At 56.0% G+C, this 20,357-nt stretch overlaps 1 protein-coding gene across 13 annotated transcripts in view; it reads left to right on the top strand.

The window, feature by feature from the left end:
* The window catches only part of TNS3 (tensin 3), a 225,516-nt gene that overhangs the window by 117,046 nt on the left and 88,113 nt on the right, over positions 1 to 20,357 (top strand). For all 13 annotated transcript variants that reach the window (XM_067042998.1, XM_067042995.1, XM_059073549.2 and 10 more), the window contains 6 exons: positions 2,608 to 2,720; positions 2,816 to 2,876; positions 3,724 to 3,799; positions 12,837 to 12,966; positions 13,307 to 13,372; positions 14,317 to 14,421. In XM_067042998.1, the coding sequence (XP_066899099.1) occupies positions 2,608 to 2,720; positions 2,816 to 2,876; positions 3,724 to 3,799; positions 12,837 to 12,966; positions 13,307 to 13,372; positions 14,317 to 14,421 (551 nt within the window). The remainder of the gene's footprint in view (positions 1 to 2,607; positions 2,721 to 2,815; positions 2,877 to 3,723; positions 3,800 to 12,836; positions 12,967 to 13,306; positions 13,373 to 14,316; positions 14,422 to 20,357) is intronic.

A 20,357-nucleotide genomic window follows, 5' to 3' on the forward strand; every position in this document is an offset into this window, starting at 1 on the left:
ATCTGCAGTGCGTGGCACTTAGGTGATAAAAAAAGTAGCTGGAGAGGTCACCTGAATATTCCCGGGTCTGCACGGCTGCTGTCGAGATAGAAGATAAAATGGGAAGGCACGTGGAGCCATCTGGTGGCCAGGCTCCTGCAGCCACGGCCCAGCCACGTGGCCTCCCGGGCCCTCCAGGGCTTGCATCTGGCCTCTGTGACTTGAGTGAGGTTTTGTCCTCTTCTGGAAGTGAATGTTGTTTTCAAACATTTTTTTTCTAAAAGGATAGATTTCAAGTAGAGTTTTTAAACTTTGGTTTTAAAATTTACTAGAAATTTTCTCTTGTTCAGTTTCCTTTGTATGGAAATTCAGCTGCTTGAGATAATGGACTGCATCTGAATTGCTGGTGTAAATTAGATATTAAAAAAAATTTAGGTGTATTTGACAAAGACATTGTGTAAATTTAAGGCTTAGAAGTTAACTTGTTAAAAAAAAAAAAGTTAACTTGTTACATTCACGTATTGTAATGCGATTGCCATTGTAACCATACTTAGCACCTCTGTCACGTTACAATAATTATCATTTCTTTTTAGTGGTTGGAATAATTAAGTTATATCTCTTAGCAAGTTTGATAATTATACTACAATATTTACTACACTGTGCATTGTAACTCTAGGGCATATTTACTACCTACTGCAAGTTTGTACCCTTTAAAAATTCTGTCCAGTGGCTTCCCTGGTGGCGTAGTGGTTGAGAGTCCGCCTGCCGATGCGGGGGACGCGGGTTCATGCCCCGGTCTGGGAAGATCCCACGTGCCGTGGAGCGGCTGGGCCCGTGAGCCATGGCCGCTGAGCCTGCGCGTCCGGAGCCTGTGCTCCGCAACGGGAGGGGCCACAACAGTGAGAGGCCCACGTACCACACACACACAAAAATTCTGTCCTGTCCCCAAAGCCCCCAGCCCCCGGTAACCACCATTTTACTCTCTGTTTTTATATGTTTGGATTTTTTAGATTCCATATATTCTGAGTGATATCATAGCACAAGGAGATATCACCTGACACCTGTTAGAATGCCAGTCATCAAAAAGACAAGAAAAAACAAGTGGTTACGAGAACATGGAGAAAAGAGAGCCTTTATGCACTCTTGGTGAGAATGTAAATTGGTGCAGCGACTATGGAAAACAGTACGGAGGTTCCTTAAAACATTAAAAATAGAACTACCATACGAACCAGCAATTCCACTTCTGGGTGTATATCCGAAGGAAATGAAAACAGGCTCTTGAAGAGATATCTGTACTGCTGTGTTTATTGTATGTAGCCTTATTCACAATAGCCAAGATAGGGAAACAACTCAAGTGTCCCTCAGTGGATGGATGGATAAAGAAAATGTGTATGTGCGCGCGCGCGCGCGCGCGTGTGTGTGTGGAATATTACTGAGCCGTAAAATATAATGAAATTCTGCCATTTGTGACAACGTGGATGGACCTTGGGGACATTATGCTAAGTGAAATCAGCCAGAGAGAGAAAACCAGAATTTTTTTAACCTAAGTAGGCTGGGCCTGACCAGCATTCAGTCCTAGGGAGGAGGGGGCCGGTTCCTGGTCCTCCTACGGGAGTGGATTGCGGCGGGCTGGCTGGAGGGTATGCAGGACCCTGTGCCGGCCGCGCAGCCTGGTGATTCAGTGAATGCTTCCTTCCTGCGCCTGCGTGGCTCTGTGTAGTCGTTCGGGATGCACAGAGGTGTTGGCTATGGTAGGGTTTGGCTCTGCTCTGGAGTCACACACCCAGGGTGGCGGGAGCAGCCGAGGCCAGGCAGCATCTGAGAGCTTGGCAGGTGTGTGTGCCCGCTTGGGGTCACAGCTGCCACCTTGTGCCCCGGGAGGAACCAGTGAGGCAACGCTTCCAGGGTACAATCTTCTCTCCAGGCCGCCAAGCACCCACGCAGGCCGCGGGGCCGTCAGCGTGGCACGCGGGGCTGTGTGTGGTGTTCAGAGAGAAGGCAGGTCTCCCGGCACACGGCAGACGTACACTCTGCCGCTGAGATGGGCCTTGAGGAGGGAGGGCACGGAGAAGCCAGAAGACGGGAGGGCAGTGCAGCTCAGGGGGGCTCGTGCCCTTTATGGTAGGGGAGGCTCCCGCAGTGGGAGGTGGCGTCCGAAGGCTTCCTGCGGGCTGGGGGTGCGGACTGCAGCCTCCCACTAGGCTTCCTAGTGTGAGCAGGAAGGTGGGGTGGGTAGGACTGAGAGTTAAGCCGAGTGACCTTCACGCCCTCAGAGGTGTGGCTTGGCTCAGAGAGCGTGCCCGTGGGACGGCAGGTCTCTTGCTCTGCCGTTCTCTGCGGGGAGACCGTGAGAGCCCCGTGGCCCAGCCCTGCCTGGCTGTGGGTCCCGTGGACAGAAGCGATGCCACCTGCACTCGGGGTGCAGAGCAAGAGGTGCCGCGCGTGAGGGCTCACGCTCAGGAAGCACCCTCGGTCGTGCTTCCAGGTCACTGGCCACGTCAGCGTGGAAGGCCCAGAGACGCCCGGTGGGCTGTGGGCTCGGCCGTGCTCTGCACCCTCCCCATTGCCCTCCGGCCCCACCTGGGCTCGGGAGCCGTGCAGGAGCCCTGAGCTGGCTGCCCTTCGCAGGTACGTGCAGTTCCTCAGCGGGCTCCTGTCAGGGACGGTGAAGATGAATGCCTCGCCCCTGTTCCTGCATTTCGTCATCCTGCACGGGACCCCCAACTTCGACTCTGGCGGAGGTGAGTGTCTCCCACAGGGGGAGGGTCTCGAGACGCGCCACGTGGCGCTGGCCCTCAGTTCCGCGTGTCGATGGCCGATTCTGCGTGTCTTTCAGCGTGCCGGCCCTTTCTCAAGCTCTACCAAGCCATGCAGCCTATGTACACGTCGGGGATCTAGTAAGTGTGGCTGCCTTCCCTGGGGGGCTCCGGAGGGCCTGGTGGGGAGGGGGCCCGCTCCCGGCTGCCTCTCCCTCTGGAGGGGTGACGGGGGGAGGCCAGGTGAGCCAAGAGCAGGGGACAGAAGGGGAGCCGTGGGTGCGGCGCCCCCGTCGTCCCGCCCAGCAGGTGTCTCGCTGTGGTCACACAGTTGGCTCCGTGGAGGGACGTGGACACCGGGACCCGGGGGAAGGAGGGGGCCCTGCATGCTGCGTGGCAGTAAACACGTCGGGGTCTCGGGACAGGGCCACGGTGGTCTCCCTTTCTCTCCCCTTTGCAGTTTAGACAAAAGGTCAGGCAGACGTTTCCAGAATGTGTACTAATTCTAGACTTATTTGCTTTGCTTATTTTGTTTGGAGAAGCGTTTTATGCACATCAGTGGGAAATGAATAAAGGTGAAAAATGTTCTTAGCGTCGTGTCATCACTCAGAATGAACTGTTATCACGTGTCCGGACTCCTGTTGGACCCAGGCACTGGTGACGCCTGGGCAGCCTCACCCTCTGCTTACTACAGAGGCTGCTGGCATCAGCACGCCACCGCTCTACGCTGCGTGCTCCGTCGTGCACGGGCCTGGGGTGGGCCGGCGGGCGCTGGCTGTGACGTTGCTATCAGGGCCCTGCCTGGCCCTGCCGCTTTTTCATACGTTCTTTGGACTCATTTTCGTAGGAGAGAGTCTGAGGAATTGGATTCCTGGGCCAAGCAGGATATTTTGTCTAATTTCAATTGTGGGGTTGCTTTTCTCAGAATGTATCCTTTCCATTAAATCATGAAGTCGCATAGTGATGTACCTTTTCGTTTATTCCAAAGCAACGTCGGCCCAGAAAACCAAAGCAGGATCTATATCGCCATAGAGCCGGCCCAGCTCCTGAAAGGGGACATCATGGTGAGTGTCACGGCCTTGCCCCTGCTCCCAGTAATCACACCTGGAAAGGTAAAAACGAGTTCATCTTAACGCAAGAACGCGAAACCCACCTCCCACCCTACCCCTGCCCCGAGAGAAGCTGAGGGAGGCGTGGAAAGTAGCCTTTACCTTAAGGCAGTTGGTTAATTTTCTGAGTGATCCTATTTTTATGAAAGGAACAGCACAAGTTGGTAGAGCTGCTCGCTGTGTGCACCCTTGAAGTTACAGTGCTAAGTCAGCCGCTGCGTCTCCCAGGGTTCCAGTTACCCGAGCGCAATGTGCAGTCTTAACGTGACCCAGGCCTTCCAGGGGTCGGCATAGACGTAAAATGTTTACTTATCGGTAGTGGCCCAGGTGGGAAATACAGCTAGTGTCCTGCAGCTTGGCTTATGGCTGAAACAGTGATTTCTCCAGATAGTTTTGATTCTCGGGGTGCTGCTTCTTGGGGCAGGAGTAGCACCCTGCCCTGTTCCCCCCTTGGCCTTTTATCTATCTTGAATATTAAAAAAAAAAAGCATGCATCTGAAAAAAAGAGAAATTTGTCTGAAATAAGGAAAACCTGTAAGGCACGTGTGTGTTTCCTGCAGGCCTAGAATAGCACTTCCGTAGTCTGTTTGAGGCCCAGGAGGACACTCCGTGACAAGAAGATAAGGTGGTTCACAAGTCAGCTTTTTATTTATTTGAAGTGGCTCATCCAGAGTTTTTGAGCAGTCTCGTTAACTTTTCCTGATATTTCGGGTTTCCCACCCTTTCTTCGTGGTTGGTGAGCCCCCACCTTGCCCCATCCTGCGTCCTCTTGGAGCTCAAGTCAGTGAGGTTCACAGAGAGAAAGATCCTGGGCACATTCACGGCCGATGCCCCCTCTGCAGGCTCCCCGGGGGGCGCCCCTTCCACTTCCAGGCCTCAGGGCTCTGTGTCCAGAGAGGGGTCTGCAGGCCCAGAAGGCACATGAGGGGGAATAAAAAGCAGTCCAACAGCATCTTCCGCCCTCCCCGCGACCTTGAGCTGGAAGAGCCAGTATCCCGTTTCATAGGTGGGCAGAAGCCGCCGTGCCGGGTGGCTGCCACGTTCCCTCGAGCCTGTTTCCTCAGCATATGGTGTTGCACTGCCCCGAGGAAGGCAGACTTGGGGCTGGGTTCTCCTTCCCGGCTCTGCACGGCCGCTCGTGGCCTCCTCACCTCTGCGGTTAGGAGAGAGGGGAGAGGGCCGGGGCAGGGAAGGGGTGCCCCTCCTCTTGTGCTTCTCTCCCCGGCTTGCAGCCCTGGCCGGGTGTCCTGGGACCTCCCGGGATCGTCGGGCAAAGGGCTGAGCGCCTGCTGTACACCGGGCACCAACCAGGGCTTTACCTGGTCTGCTCACCAGCTCTGTCCTCTGGGTCTAGTTTTCCAGCTTGAAAAAGGAGGCCAGGAGACACCCAGAGCGGCTGAGAGGGGGCGGAGCTGCTGTTGCGGAGTGCGCCCAGCTGGGCTTCGCCCCTGCTCTGGGAGAGGGCTTGGAGTCGGCATTGCCAGGCTGGGCGCTCCCGGGGGTCCGTGATGACTCGTGGGCTGAGTCCCTCTGTGATGGCCCGAGGGAGGGGGCCCCCCTCCCCCTCCAAGAAAGAGCACCTGATTGTGGGCTGGCGGCTGCAGGGTCTTTGCGAGGCAGCGGGGGGTTGCCCGTCCACAGGCCCGTGGTGGTGAGTCCCCTCATCTGCCCCGGTCCCTGCCTCCCCTCCCCGCTCCTTTCTCCATCCTTCCCCCCATCCCCCCGCCATGTCTCTTCCCTCCCTCCTTCCTTTCGCACTATCAATATATTTGTCCAGAGGTCCCGTTTTGAATGTTTTGAGCTTTCTGAACGTCTGAGTTGGGCCCCAGCACAGGAAGGAAGGGAGGGACGGAGGGACATCTTTGTCCTGGAGGAGCCTGGCGGCGGAAGCGGCCGTCTCACGGCAGGGGCGTCCAGAGAGCGCCGCAGAGTGGGTCGTGACGGCTGGGGCCGGCCGGCCGGGAGGAGGGCGTGAGGCCCCGGGCAGGGGGTGCGGCAGCCCCCAGGCCTTGAGGATGCCCTTGTGGGAATTAGTTGTCCTGGGAGGTTGAAGCCAGGTCGTGCAGGGCTTGGATTTTGGGAAACGTGGTGTCAGCAAAGCTCTCTTCTGTGTCCTGAAAATGCCCTGAATCACCTCTTGAGAGTAACCCTCATAGGACTGTGTCTCAGAAGGGGTGGTGAGAATGCGGGGGAGAAAGCCCTTGGTCTCGAGTGGAAGGAAGGAAGCCCTGCAGCTACATACAAGCGACAGCAGATTGGGAGCCGCAGGCCCGAAGGGGGCACCCCGGAGCCGGACAGGCCTTGGGTCCCACGCCTGGGCTCCCACCAAGTCTGTGGCTTAAGGGGACGGGGTGGCCTCAGACGGGTCTTGTCCACGCTTGAGCCCCCTTCTGCTGCACGAGGACCGTCGGCGGGCTTCGTGGGGATGAGACGAGCTGGGGCAGCCGGCGGGGGGTGAGGGCCTCGCGCTGTGACCGCCGCCTGCGAGCAGGGTGCCTGCCTGAGCCTCACGCGCACCCGGCTTCAGCTGGGATGTGGTCTGAGCAGGCGGGTGGGGTCGTTCTGAGGGGACCCGGGTGGGTGGTGGCCGTTTGGCCCTGGGGAGCTGGGAAGCGGGGCGGGGGGGCAGGAGGCGCTGGCGGACACGCTTGGATGTCGCGGTGTCCGCCCGCCGGTGCGAGGCCTGGCATTCAGGTGTCCTGTCGCCATGGGGGTCTCCTGAGGGGCATGTTTTGTGCCGTGAGGTCACCCTGTCTGTGAATTTTTGCTTCCGTTGGAAAGGCCGGCAAGTAGGGATCTCTTCACAGGAAATGCTTAACTTGATAAAACCAGCCCCTTCCTGCACCTTTATGCATTCTTAACGTGGAGTATTTTTGGACTGAATTATTATTTGATTTATACTTCCTGTGTTTACAGTTCATTTTTGTACACTCTGCGCTTATTTTTTGCAGCGTTATCAGATGGGAGAAGGATGATACGGGTTGCAGCTGGACATGGGTAATTTTCCATCACACAGGGTAATTTTTCCTTGCACCATTCGTGGAGATGATTACCTAGGAGGTTTAGTTTAGTTATTGATCTCTAAGTAGTAGCTAAGTAGCTCTAGCCTCTTGTATTCGTTTCCCAGGGCTCTCATGACAAAGCACCACAGACTGGGTGGCTTAAACAATAGACATTTCTCACTGTCCTGGAGGCTGGAAGTCTGACATCAAGGTGTCAGCAGGGCTGGTTCCTCCCAAGGCTTCTCTCCTTGGTATGTAGATGGCTGTCTTCTCCCTGGGTCTTCACATCCTCTTCCCTCGTGCGTGTGTGTGTGTGTGCGTGTGCGTATGTGTGTGCGCGTGCGTGTGTTTGCGTGTGTGTGTGTGTGTTGTGTCTGTGTCCTGATCTCCTTCTCATAAGGACCCCAGTCACATCGGATTAGGGCCCACCTATATAACCCTACTTTACCTTAACCACCTTTAAGACTTCCACATATGAATTTTGGGGGCATAGAATTCATCCCATAATACCTGTGTCCATTGACTAAACCCGTTCTGGAATAAACCTATTCTAGCAAGGTAAATAGTGAAATCGGGTACCATTGGTTCTCCGGCACCTTTGGCTCTGATCTGTCATCCGTTCTCTCATTCATTCCCCACAGCGTGTGTCCTGAACCAGGTAACGTGGTGGATGTGAACGTGAATCACACACAGGTCCTACTTCCAGGAGTTGAGATTCTAGTTGTTGAGTGAGATGAGCTGGAAAACCACTCGTGCAGGTGGAATTTGGTGTGTTCGCGAGGGCACAGAGGCAGGATCTGAAGGCTCACGCGTGGGAGAGAGGATTCCAGTGTGTCTGAGGAGGAGGGTCTCTGAGGCCATGCTGTCCGGCCTGGAGGACGGGCCCAGGGCACCCCCACACTCAGACCATAATCTCTGGGGGACACATTATGCTGCATGATCTGTGGGCTCCTCCGAATCCCAGGGCTGTTGGTTCAACCTGAAAATGACCTCAGGGGTCAACACAGGGAAGTAGCTGGGCGACAGAACGTCCCCTGGCGTTGGCAGAGCTTCCTGGGGAGTAGCGAGAACCGTCTCCCCTCCTGCTGTGCGGGTTGGCCCTGGTTTCCAGAGTCTCCGGGCAGGAGAAGCCCCGGTCGCAGATGAACTGTGGGAGAGCCCTGCACTTCGGTTTGCCCCGTCCTTCCGTTTTAGGGAGTCATCGCTTGGTGCGCACCTCTGCGAATCCAGTGGGCGTTCCTTCAGTGGAGAAAGCTGAAGATGGAGGATGTTTCAGGGCCTTTTCTGTGTAAAGGTTCAAATGTGTAGGCGGTTTAATTTCTCATCAAGAATTTGGCAACGATTGTGACTTGGACAGAATCCTAAGTTGCAGAGAATGCTTTTATAGGCTACCCACCCCCAGCTGCAGAGGGCTCGGCCGGGCTCTGGCGTCTGCAGAGCCTGTCTCTGCTCTGGAAAGTGGAAGGGAGCTCCCAGGGAAGGTTGACGCTTTGGTCACCATCCTGTGAGGCGGAATGTTGTCCTTTGACTTTTTTCCCCTCCTTGATTTTGGTAAACGTCAGCCTCGTACACAGATAAACCTGCCTGTTTCCTCCTGAGGGATTCTGCGCTGAGACTGGTTAACAGAGGTAACAGGGGTCCGGTTTACAAGAAGTAAGGCCTCGTCAGCTCTTCGGGTCGAGAATGCTACGTGGGAAAGTGGAGGGGGCTCTGTCTGTCGTTCCTTCCACTTGGGGGCTGGCGGGAGGGCTGTCACCGGGGGCCATGGTGACGCCACCCGCTGTCCAGCTTTGCCTGAGCACTGCCAGCCTGTCTGCGCGCGCCTTCCCGCTGCACACCTGACCCGCCCGTCTTTGCCACGTGCTTGCGCTGAGGGTCAGATTTTCGAGTCCACCCCAGGACCTCTAAAGGGCACACAGAGCCTCAGGTGTTCAGTAAACACGCTCCTGTCGGGTGGGAGGGCAGAGGCGTCCGGGAGCGCAGCCGTGCCGTTGTGTCACCTCGCTAAGGAATTTGCTAAGGAGCCCGGCTATGGTCCAGAGCCCTGATGGGCTGGTAAACACTTTGCCATCCACATGCCTCGTCTTGCTGCCTCTGCCTGTGCAAACCCCGTGGCCACTTACGTTCTGTCCTTGTGGGGCGGGGCTCCAGCGAACCGACTTCTAAACAGAGGGGACCTTTCTCAAGGAGCCATTGCAAACAGACAGCACCTTAGTTTATTGTTTCTTGCTAAGGGCACTTACGTAAGATCGGGGAAAATGAAGGCATCCGCAGGCCCCTCTGGATTTGCTCCTGCGGAGGTCGTCACAGGACTTCTGCTGTGCCGTATCGTCCCGGGACCTGCTTGCTGCGTGTGCGTCCTTTGCCCTCGCCGTGGGTCTCCTGGACCTGGATCGGCCTGATCCGTTCTGCATCTCAGCCCAGTGGATCTACTTGTGTTTTCATTCACAGCCAATACTGCTGACCTACTAATGGTTTAGGAAGTGAGTTAACAGCCTTGCCACCCTCTGAAATCATTTTCGCCTCCAAGTGAAATCGTGGTTAGTGCTGGCGCTGGATAGTGCAGGTGTTTTTTGTTTTTTGTTTTTTTTTTGCGGGCCTCTCACTGTTGTGGCCCCTCCCATTGCGGAGCACAGGCTCCGGACGCACAGGCTCAGCGGCCATGGCTCACGGGCCCAGCCACTCCGCGGCATGTGGGATCCTCCCGGACCGGGACACGAACCCGCGTCCCCTGCATCGGCAGGTGGACTCTCAACCACTGCGCCACCAGGGAAGCCCAGTGCAGGTGTTTTGACTTAGGAAGGCAGCCATCAAGCTTATTAAACCTTTAAGCGTGTGTGCTTGTAGCTCCTTCTTTGAGGACGCACATTCCTTGATGCCTGTGTAGACAGCCACCGGGGCCACCAGCAAAGTGGGTTGAAATTGTTGTTTCAAATGCAGACATTCCTAAATCCAAAGGCAGAGGATTGATGTGTTCTTAGAAACTCTCTGGGGAGACGGAGGTAAACAGAACTGCTAAGCTGGGGGGATGAAGGGGGTGTTACAGACCTCAATCTCTAATTGTTGCGAAATGTCACCAATACTTTATACCTTAAAAGGCGCATTTCGGGCCCTACTGTCAAGCGAAATGCTGACGGTCCTCTCCGTGGGGTGTTAGGAGAGCCTGATTCTGGTCTCTTGTCACCGATGGTGCTAAGATTTATTGGTGCGGATGATGCATCACTCCTGGCTCTGCGGGGTGGGGGGGGGGATGCCAGAGGCCCCCGGGTGGGTCCATCTCCTTTCCAGCTGGAGCTGCCGGGACCCCATGTGACCGAGACTTCTGCGGTTTTCTGTGCCTTCAGGAGACAGTGGGGGTCATTCTTGAGGAGGACTGGAGGGGACGGCGGGTACCATCCTGAGCCGTGGGGCGAGAAGTCCACGGTGGAGCAACGGGCGGGGGCACGGGGAGGGCTCAGGTCTCCGCCGGCGAGGTTTGTTGGGAGGCCCCGGGAGCCCCTCGGCGGGGGCACGTGTGCGCGGAGGGCGGCTGTTCTGTGGCAGTGGGGCACCCCGCTCTTCCTTCCACCCCGAACCCTTGTCCTGTGAAAAACTGGGAGTCCTTAGCCGCCAGAGTCACGCTGCGCCTGGGGAGGAGCCTGTGCCGCAGGGTGATTGGGAGCCAGCTGGCGGCCCAGGGAGGGTGAACCCACTTGCTGTCCCTCCCGTGCCCCGGGGCGTGTGGTGACCTCTGCCTCCTCCTGCGTGGTGCCTGCAGTGGGCTGGGATTCGTGTGTGATGAGTCATACTGTGTGTGTGTGTGTGTCTGTCTCTCTGTCTGCTGTGATGAGTGATGGTGAGACCAGGGGAGGGGAGCCCACAGACCGTCTTGGGTTCTGGGGAAGGTGCGAGCCGGGCCTGGGGGCTCTTGGCTGGCATGAGCTGCCGTCAAGAGCTGCCTGCAGGAGAAGGTGTCCCTGAAAGGGAGCTGTCGTTGGGCCTTCCGCGCTGCCCTGAGGCTGCATACGCCTCTTTACCCAGCGCCTGCGGTGTCCCCGTGTCCCCCTGGGGCTCTGCCTGCCCACAGGCACCTGGTGCCAGCTTGGGGCAGCTGCCAGCTCTGTGTAGCGTGACCCCGTGGTCTGTCCTGGAGCTGCTTCCCTCAGTGGACGTCAGCTTCCGGAGGCCTTGCTGGGTTGCTTTACAGCCTCAGCCCCCCTCAGGATTGATAAAGATTTAAGGGCCAGACTGGTGTGCGCCTGAAACCCTCTTTCCTTTTCTCCGGTCTTCTCCCCTTTTCCCTCGTACTTCCAAGGTACCAGTGGCAAAAGGCAAACGGAGAGGCGGGGTCCATCACCCCACAGAGATGGGCACGTCCTCTGCGTGGGAGTCTCCACCGCAGCACGTGTGGGACCTCTGCTGAGCGGTCAGCGCGGTCAGTGTGGGGCGAAGGCCTCGGAGGGGTGAGGGTGCAAGTAGCACACTCTGGAAGGAAGGCTGAGAGGACAGCCTTTGAGGGGGCCCTGCTGAGGAGACACAGACCCCAGACGAGGAGGGAGAGGACTTGCGGCCGGCCAAAGCAAATGGAAGGCTTCACGCTTCTGCAGAATTCTCGTTGGCTGGTTCCCTGGCCAGGGGCCGGAGGCCAGGCCTGAGTCTGGGTCCCCACTGGCCGCGGGTACACGGGCCGCCTGGCACCTCCCGCCTCGTGAATGCTCAGCTCGTGTTTGTCAGCGTGAAACACTCCCCTGACGGTCTGTTTACGTTTTTTCATCAGACTGTCTCCTTGTAGAGAGCACAAAGGTAGACGACCTCTGGGTCTACCCTAAGGGGCGCAGTTCCCGACACACTGCCCGTGGCTCCTTGGGCCTTTATTTTTTCCCTCGAGTGGTGGCTTCACTGGTGAAGGTTATAGAACGGTCACCTGCGGCGTCCTCCCGCGTCGCTGGTCTGGACGGTCACTGACCTTGCACAGAATCACTGAAGCCCAGCTTTTTCCAAGCAGAGTCTCTTTTGTGAGCATGGCTGCCTCTGAGATCCCTGCACCTACAGACTCCCTTCCTCCCGGGCATGCTCTGTTCGGGGAGTGGCCACCTCTGCTGCGTGTCTGAGGGCAAGATCCAGCCTGCTTCTGGTCTTGGACCCCTGGGGACCCTGGAAAGGAGCCCTGCCCTGCCGTGGGAGGGAGGAAGGGTCCCCTCTCCTGCAGCACGCCACCCCCCCCCACCCCCGTGACCTTCGAGCCCTCCCCGTGGCCAGCGTCGTCCACAGACCCCTCAGGCAGGGGCAGGGAGGCCCCCGTGTAAAGGTGGGAAAGGACGCCAGGGCCCCTCTCCTGCCCACCCTTCCCTGCCACGTGCCAGGAAGGGGTGCTTCCACCCTCCATAACAGCACAGTCACTCCAGGGGCCTGAGCTGCTCCCAGGGACCTAGGGCCACGGAGCCACAGCCTGAGTTCAGATCACATCCCTGGTGATTCTGGAGACTAGTCTCAAGTGGCCATTCAGGATGTCTGGACAACCCAGCAGTGGAATTTCAATTGCAAGGCCTCTCTCCCTTTTCCCTTCCCTTCCTTCTCCCTTCTCCCCATCTCTCTCTCTCTTTCTCTCTCTCTCTCTCTCTCTCTCTCTCTGAATTAATTATAGCACGCAACATAAATATTGAGCATAGTCCAGAAAGTGATGACCGCCTGCTTCTTTCATGAGAACAGGAAGGCTTTAAGGTGAAACATGGAGAGTTTAGATGAAATGAGGAAGAAGAGGCCACGGAATCTCACTCCTCAGCTGTGTCTTCCAAAGTGGAGGCGTGGTCCGTCTGAGGACTGTGGGATTCCCGTCCTGTTGGAACAGCAAACCAAAGCCGCCGTGACGTTTGCGGCCCGTCTCCCGGGTTGGGAGCCACTGGCGGCTGTGCGCACCCCCAACCCCTCCTGGAAGGGAGCGGCCTGTGCACCTCAGACAAGCGCCCTCCGCGGGCGCGGGCTCCCCTGAGGACACACCCTCTTTACCCCAGGTGAAGTGCTACCACAAGAAGTACCGCTCGGCCACCCGAGATGTCATTTTCCGCCTGCAGTTTCACACCGGGGCTGTTCAGGGCTATGGACTTGTGTTTGCAAAGGAGGATTTGGACAACGCCAGCAAAGGTGAGGTCCCTGCCCCGAGTCCAGATCGGGGGGTGTGGGGCGCGGAGCCTCGGCGGGCGACCCCCGGCGGCCTCATGTGTTTCTTTCACTGTTCTCCCCCGCTCCACCCGTAAGCCAGCCTATTGACAAAATCATTACCAGTCTCTCAAAAGACTGGCAATGGACCCAACAAAGAAAAATTTCTAGAGAAACGGTGAAACTACTGATGCTTGGTCTGTCATTGGTGCGCTGTTGGAGATTTGGGAAGGGTGTTGTCCTGGTTGGATTATAAGGACAAAATTCATCCACCCTTTCCCGTCTCATTGTCTCCAGATTTGTTGATGTAAGATCTCTTTTTTAGATGACCGTTTTCCTGATGATGGAAAGATTGAATTAGTCTTCTCAGCCACTCCTGAGAAGATTCAAGGTGGGTAGAATGCAGAATGCTGACCTGGTTGGGTGATGCGTATGCTGGGGCCTCGGTCTGGCTTCCCACCTCTGCACATAATTGGAAATAGAATATATTTTTAAAAATAATAGGATATTAGACAGTGGGAGGGCATTGCCTTAGAGACAGTAGGGCCCAGGTGGGTCAATAAGACCCCAGCGATGGTGTGACTTGCCCAAGAAAGGGCCCAGAACCTTAGGACTGGGGCCCTGTCTTGATGCCCTGTTTACTTCTCCCTCAACAAACAGCCACATGTTTTTAAAGAGGGTTAGAAATATAGTAGACTGCAAATATTTATGAGCAAAACATACTCTCTCCTTTCTTCTAAAAACACATTTAAGGGGAAATCAGTCCCTTTACTGTGAAGGCAAGTGGTTCATTTCCATCACCAAGATCCATACTCGTGAAAGTTTTCATTCGGTTTTTAATAGCTGTGGAGGAGAAGCACCCTACTTCTGTGCCCAGTGCCGTAGATTTGGGCACGAACAGTTAAATGCAAGGCTGTGGGGTAAGAACCCTCCTGGCATCCTCAGAGTGATCAGGGAGCCTCGAGGGAGGGCCCAAACCTGCCCCTCCCGCCCACCTGCCCTGAGGCCGATCCTCTGGGTGCCTCTGGGTCCTTGACCTGCCAAGCCATCCGGGCGATCCCTTAGTGCAGAAGCGGCGCCCAGGGCCCCGCGCCCGGTGGACGGAGGACCGATGTTCGCCTTTCCTTTCCGCCAGGCGGCGCTCACTCTTCAGTTCTTCCCCAATAGTGCACAGGGGCTCTGACTCCTGGAGGGCCGGTGGGAGGCGGCGTGGATCTGAGTGCTGGGCTTGGGCACTCAGATGCGGCGGCTTCTCTGCCTCATTGCCGGCAGATGCCCAGAGGCGCCGGCTCCTCTCTAACTAACGCCTGTTGCCCCCGTCCCACCGCCCTGCAGGGTGTGAACATTTGCAAAACGACCACGGGGTGATCGTGGACTTCAACACGGCAGACCCGCTGATCCGCTGGGACTCGTACGAGAACCTGAGTGCAGACGGTGAAGGTGAGCCTGGTAACCTTGTGTCAGTTACCCGAGATTAGGGCCCAGAAAAAGCAGCCTGTTCCCGTTTAGATCAGAAATCTCCTTGCAGTCTGCTTGGAGGCTGGGACCCCTGCCGCTGTGAGTCTGAGGGCGCCCGTGGGAATCAGGCTTGGTTTTATTTCTGTTTGCTCATTACTCTGGTGTCCTGGCTGTATGGCTGCATCATTTAGTCTCTGGTTTTGGGAGTCTGTCTCTCTCAAACGTATTCTCTCTTTGCCACGGGATATGCAGCTTGGGTCACCAAGTATCATGAAGGAGGAAAGGAATGGAGGGTGGCATCTGCCAGGTTTATAGAAAGAAGCCCCTGGAGGCTGATTTCAAAGAAGAGGGACCAGTCTTCTTCCAGGCACTTGAGAACACTGGCCTTTCATGGTTTTCGACCACCAATTGAGAACAGACCTGATTTGGGAGAGAAAAATCAAAACATTTTTGTCCAGTGACTTTCGTGCAGACATTAAGTAGCTAAAAGCAAGTCTTGTGGAGGTAACTCCACCAGTGCCCATCTTTGTGCGTCTCTGGGCTCGCAGGGACTGGTGGCCGGGGATGTCTGCGGTCCACGCCAGGGGCCGTGAGGCTCCTCTGCTTGTCCACCTGGGGTGTCTGGGCTCGTGTCAGTATTTTTGTGATGCAGACCCTCCTGCCGGCTAGGGGTGAAGCCCGCGTCACTGTTGTACTGCAGGCACGGTTTCTAAATGCCGGCTGTGTGTTTCACAGCAGGGGGGGCCCCTGTCGGGTTTCCTCACCCCTGTCAAGCATCTGCACATAACCTCTAAGTGCTGTTCCAGTGCCTGGTCCATCCACCACACTGCATATTCCATCAAAGGGGTTCCAGGAGCTCTTGATTTTTTTTTTCTTAGACCTCTCAAATCTACTTTTTTTTCAAGATTGATGTATACTTGATGTACAATGTTATATAAGTTACAGGTGTACAACATAGTGATTCACGATTTTGAAAGGTTATACTCCATTTACAGTTATTTTAGAATATTGGCTGTGTTCCCTGTGTTGTACAATATATCCTGTAGCTTATTTATTGTATACGTAACAGTTTGTATCTCTTAATTCCCTACCCCAATCTGGCCCCTCCTCTGTGGCACTTGATCTTGGTGGAACTCATGTGGCGTTCCGAGTTCTCATGGTTGTTAAGTGCTGCCTCTGTGGCCCCTGCTGCCAGGGCCCTGCAGACCCTTGCATAGCCACCTTCCGGAAAACATACACAGCTTCCCTCACATGGAAACATTACCCTTCCTGAAGTTCTCTGCCTTCCCCCAACTCTCCAGTGCTCCTCGGTGAGGCCGACCTGCATCGCTGAACTCATTCCTGGAGCTGCAGCCCCTTGCCTGGGTCCCTGGAGGAGGGCGCAACTGGGCCCCCAGACCTGCAAAGGCGGGGGCCTTGGCCAGCAGGAAACAAGGTCTCAGCCATGCTTCCATCAGGGCAAAACTCTCTCCAGGGTTTGGTAGCCTATGGAACCATGTCTTTCGGCTAGAAGATGATGTTGCAGCCCTCTCTTCTATCTGCACTTCCATCCCTTGTCCCTACTGATTAAAAAAACAAAAAACCACACGCACACAGAAGCATTGACGTAAGCTGTATTTATCTTTGGAAATCCCTGCGGTCCTGGAATGGACCCTCCACAGTGGCCTTTGGTCAGGGGCCTTGACCCCCCCCTATTATGTCTGAGTGAGGATGTGGACAGACGATTCCAAGTGTCCTGTCTTCCTTGTGGAGGGTCAGTCCTCTGCTCCCGGCTCTGTGGCCCTGGCCGGGTGATGGGGGTCCTGCTGTCCCCTCGGCATTTCGTGGGGCGCTGTTTCAAGGAGAGAGAAGTTGGGAGGGGTGAGGGCAGACAGCAGGGCAGCCTGCCGGAGCCTCTCCTATGCCATTTTATTTAATCCACATAAGAACCCGTGACCCATTTCAGAGATAAAGGGGGCAGTTCCCAAGAGAAATCAAAAGCTAGACATTGGTGAGGGGTCCTGGTAGCCATTCGGGGTTGTGTACTCTTGGTGATCACGGGTGAAGCTGAGCGAGTTGTTGTGTGTTTGTCCTGTGTGATGCAGGACAGAGACCGTGGAAACGGGACTCAAGTCTGGGCCTGTTTGACCCCAGTGCTATTTGGTGCAAACCTCATCCTTCCAGCTGAAAACCTGCTGGTCCCTGGGCCAGGGTGAGGCCTGCAGACAGCATAATCCCCTCTAGGCAGTTTGAACAGAAAAGATGTGTTTCTAGGGCCCTGGGTGGCGAGCTTCTGGACGGATGTGACTGCCTCCCCCAGTGGGCTTGACCGTCTCCGGGCGCTGCCCTCGGGGCCCCGGCCGCACGGCGAGCTCTCTGCTCAGGGCCCAGGAAGTGGAGTTGAGCTGCGTTGGGCAGCCCCACTTGCATCAGGCGACAGGACAGGGCAGCGAGCGCTGTTGTGTCTAAAGACACCTTACTGACTCATTAACATTGACCTCCTGGCCGGCACCACTGAAACCCATGCCTGAGCAGAGCTGATCTACACCCGTGTTTCCTCCATAAGGCACCTCATGGCCTCCGGCTCTGAGGAACAGCGCTTCAGCACTTTGCTGGGGGGCCACTTTAAATAGAAAAAGCACCAACAAGGTGCGCGGAAGTGCAGAAAGTGTGGCATGAAATAGGCCTGGAGAAGGCCACTTTATGGTGTGAGAGCTGAAAGGAGAAGGCAGGGGTCTCGTTGTTCCACCACAGCTACGAGCCTGTGTGTGGGGCCCTGGAAACTTCTACCACTCTGTGCATGTCAGTGAGTGACCACGAAAATGCTGTGTGTATTGATTTGAGGGTTACAAGTAAGGAATTCTTAGTGAGCAGGTGAATTTTCAGAGATGGAATCACGAATGACGGGGATTGGCTGTACCTACTGTTTCTGTTCCTTTTGTCCCTCCCACGGGGCTAAGTCCTCTGCGCCCGGGGACCACAGCCGGCCTGTCCCCGGGAGGTCTAAGAGTCACAGCTGTGCCCCAGCTGCCTGGGTTTGGTTTCCTGCCTCTCTGCCTGTGCTGTGTGGCCTTGGACAAGTTACTGCGTCCTTTCCTCCTCTGCACAGTGGGAATGGTGTAGCTCCAGAGCTGCCGAGAGGATGCAGTGAAGCGGTCAGCGTGAGGTGCTGAGCACTTCCTTCAGATGACGGGGTCCTCTAAACAGTGTTATCACTTCCTCTGAAGCCCAGAGATTGAGGGAGACCCTGGTCTAACGTGAGGTCGGTGAAGGTGTGTGGCGCCCTGAGGTGTGGGAGAAGCACGTGTCTGTCTCTCCCTGCACTGTCAGGTGGCGGCACGGCATGGAGACATCAGGTGGGGCCTTGCTCTCAGCTCTGGTGACATTTCTGTTCCACCCAGAAAACCTTTCTGTTCCTGTCTCTCATCTTCGTGCTGACGTTGCTCAATGACGAATGTCGCTGCTGCTACGACTTCTCGCGGCGCAGAGCGCGTTGCTCCAGCAGGCGGTGATGGCTGGGGGGGTGCCCGCCGCACCGCACGGGTCCCTGGACTCGGGGCGCCACGCCAGGGGCAGTGTTGACCCCCCGCCGGAGGCCGGGAGTGATGCAGGACCACAGCGAGCCAGCAGTGCAAGCACGCACGGCCCTGCTTCTCTCTCCCGCGGGGACGGCGGCTCCGGCGCTGCTCTCCTGCTCTTTCCCTCTCGCTCCACGGGGCACATCCTTGTCTGAAATGGCCTATTTTAATTAGATCATCCAGGAGATAACCCCAGCTCTGCTCTTCTACCCTACATACGTTTTCCCTTTTTCACGCGTCTCATATTTCCTAAGGGGCTGCCATGTTTCTGGTGCTGTGATGAGCTCAGGGAGAGAAAATGAGCAGACCTCATGGGGAAGACATACATATGTGTGTATTTGTGTATGTATGTGTGCATGTGTGTGTATGTATATATATGCGTGTGTGTTTCATATACATGGTGTGTACGTGTGTTTGTGTGTACATATGTATGTTTGTGTGTACATGTGTGTATGTATATGTGTGCGCACGTGTGTATATGTGTACCTATCTCTCTGTCTACCTCAGCAGTGGCCAGAAGATGCCACACGTGCCAGGGGAGGACTAGGTACCAGGAATCAGGGAAGTGTGGAAGAGAAGCAGCTACTCAGCCTGTGTATTTGAGGGAGATGCAGGGAGAAGATGGTTCTTGTAGGCAGGGGTGCAGGAAGGGGGCGTGGGAGAGCCCGGCGTTTACCTGCCTCATTGGGGGCATGCTGCAGGAAGCGGCAGGCGCTGGGTGAAGGGAGGTGTCAGGGCCTGGACAGTAGGGCAGCAGTGAAGAGGCTTCTGGAGGCCCTGGGCTCGGGTGTGGCTCTGGGTGGGCAGCAGGCGGTTTCCTATTTAGGAGGTAGATGACTAAGACTCTCCGCCAGATTCAACTCAGGGGTTGGGGCAGGGAAGCTTCCAGAACAGCCCACGGTTGGGCATGAAGCCTTGCTGTGCCCCCCTTTCCTCTGTTCCTGGCTTTAACCAATGAATGAGTTTCTGGCCACCGGTAAAACTCGCAGATCCAAGGTTGCATAGACGGGGGCCACCGTCCCCCAGGTTTTGGCTCTGCTACTTCAAGGTGCTGCCTTATAAACATCCTGTAGTTCAGACTCGGCCTCCCAGGTGACCACAGTTGTCTCAGAGCTTCGTGGGGGCTGGTTGCAGGAGAGGGAGGCTTAGATTTCTCACCGTCTTCACAATTAGACGCAGTCCTCTCACTCTCCCAGGCAGGACGCTCTGCAGAGCCTGCGGCAGTTGGCCTGCTGGTGAGGACCAGTTGGGTCGAGACGCGGCTGGCCACGGGTGTGTGCAGAGTTAGAAGTGCCAGATCCAGTTGTGACATTTAGGTGTTGCCATTTTGAAAATGGATTTGAAAGCATTTCTTCCCAGAAACTGTGGTTGGGTGTTGAGATTTGGAAAAGCAAAGCAAGCGTTGGCGACTTAGCAGAAGGAGGGTCCACTGGAATCTGGCAGATCAGACCTTAGGTCCTGGATCTGCTCTCTGTCCCAGGCCAGGCTCCCCGCTAGCGGAATGGGAATGCTGTTGGCTGAGCTTCCAGAACTTAGGGGCTGCCTCGTCAGTGTACACGTGTGTGTGTGTGTGTGTCATCAGTGTCTGGCCACGGCCACCGCTCACTGAATGCCTCCACTCTCCGTATCCAGACTGAGAAGAATTTGCTTAGATCCTGCGTCCGGCCGGACTTTCCCAAGCGTTGCTTGCTTTGAGGGTTCAGAGCAGAGTACCGGCGTTGACCCAGCGCACGCTGTGTCAAATGCTGACGGCATTTGCCAGTTTAGATGGATGAGGTGGGTCTCTTGCTCAGGCCTCAGCCAGCACCCTCCTTGTGCTCTCTTGATTTACAGCCTCTGACCCCCGGCCTTGCCAGGCCCGGGTGTGAGCCCCTGACCCAGAGTTCATCCTCCCTTGATCAGGGATTTCAGGCAGCAGTTGGGATAGAGGGCAGTGGCTTCATCTCATCTGAGATACGAGAGTCTCACCATCCATCTCCGCTAAGAACCACAAAGTCCTTCGGGTGTTAGCTTTTTGAAATGGATTGGATCCCGTCAGAAGAGTTAAGTGCGACGTCAGAAGCTGTTAATGAGTCATGCCCGGCCCTGAGCTGCCACCTTGGAATCCATTGCTTTTCTAGCCCAAGTGGTGTCAGAGAAATCGACTCAGAATTCGTGTCGGCCCGGACGAGTTTGCATGAATCAGCTGTGTCAGCCTCCCAGGGGTGGCTGGAAGCGTTAAGTAGAGTTACCCAGGACAGACAGAGAACAGAGGCACTGAGAGTTGGCTTGATTTCGCCGGGCTCCTTGGCCCCCGGCTTGCCCCCGTCCCTCGGGCTGTGGGACCCACTGCAGGAGTGAGCGTGTCCTGTGCTCTGAGGC

The sequence above is a fragment of the Kogia breviceps genome, chromosome 9 (assembly GCF_026419965.1).
Source record: "Kogia breviceps isolate mKogBre1 chromosome 9, mKogBre1 haplotype 1, whole genome shotgun sequence".
NCBI classification, from domain to species: domain Eukaryota; kingdom Metazoa; phylum Chordata; class Mammalia; order Artiodactyla; family Physeteridae; genus Kogia; species Kogia breviceps.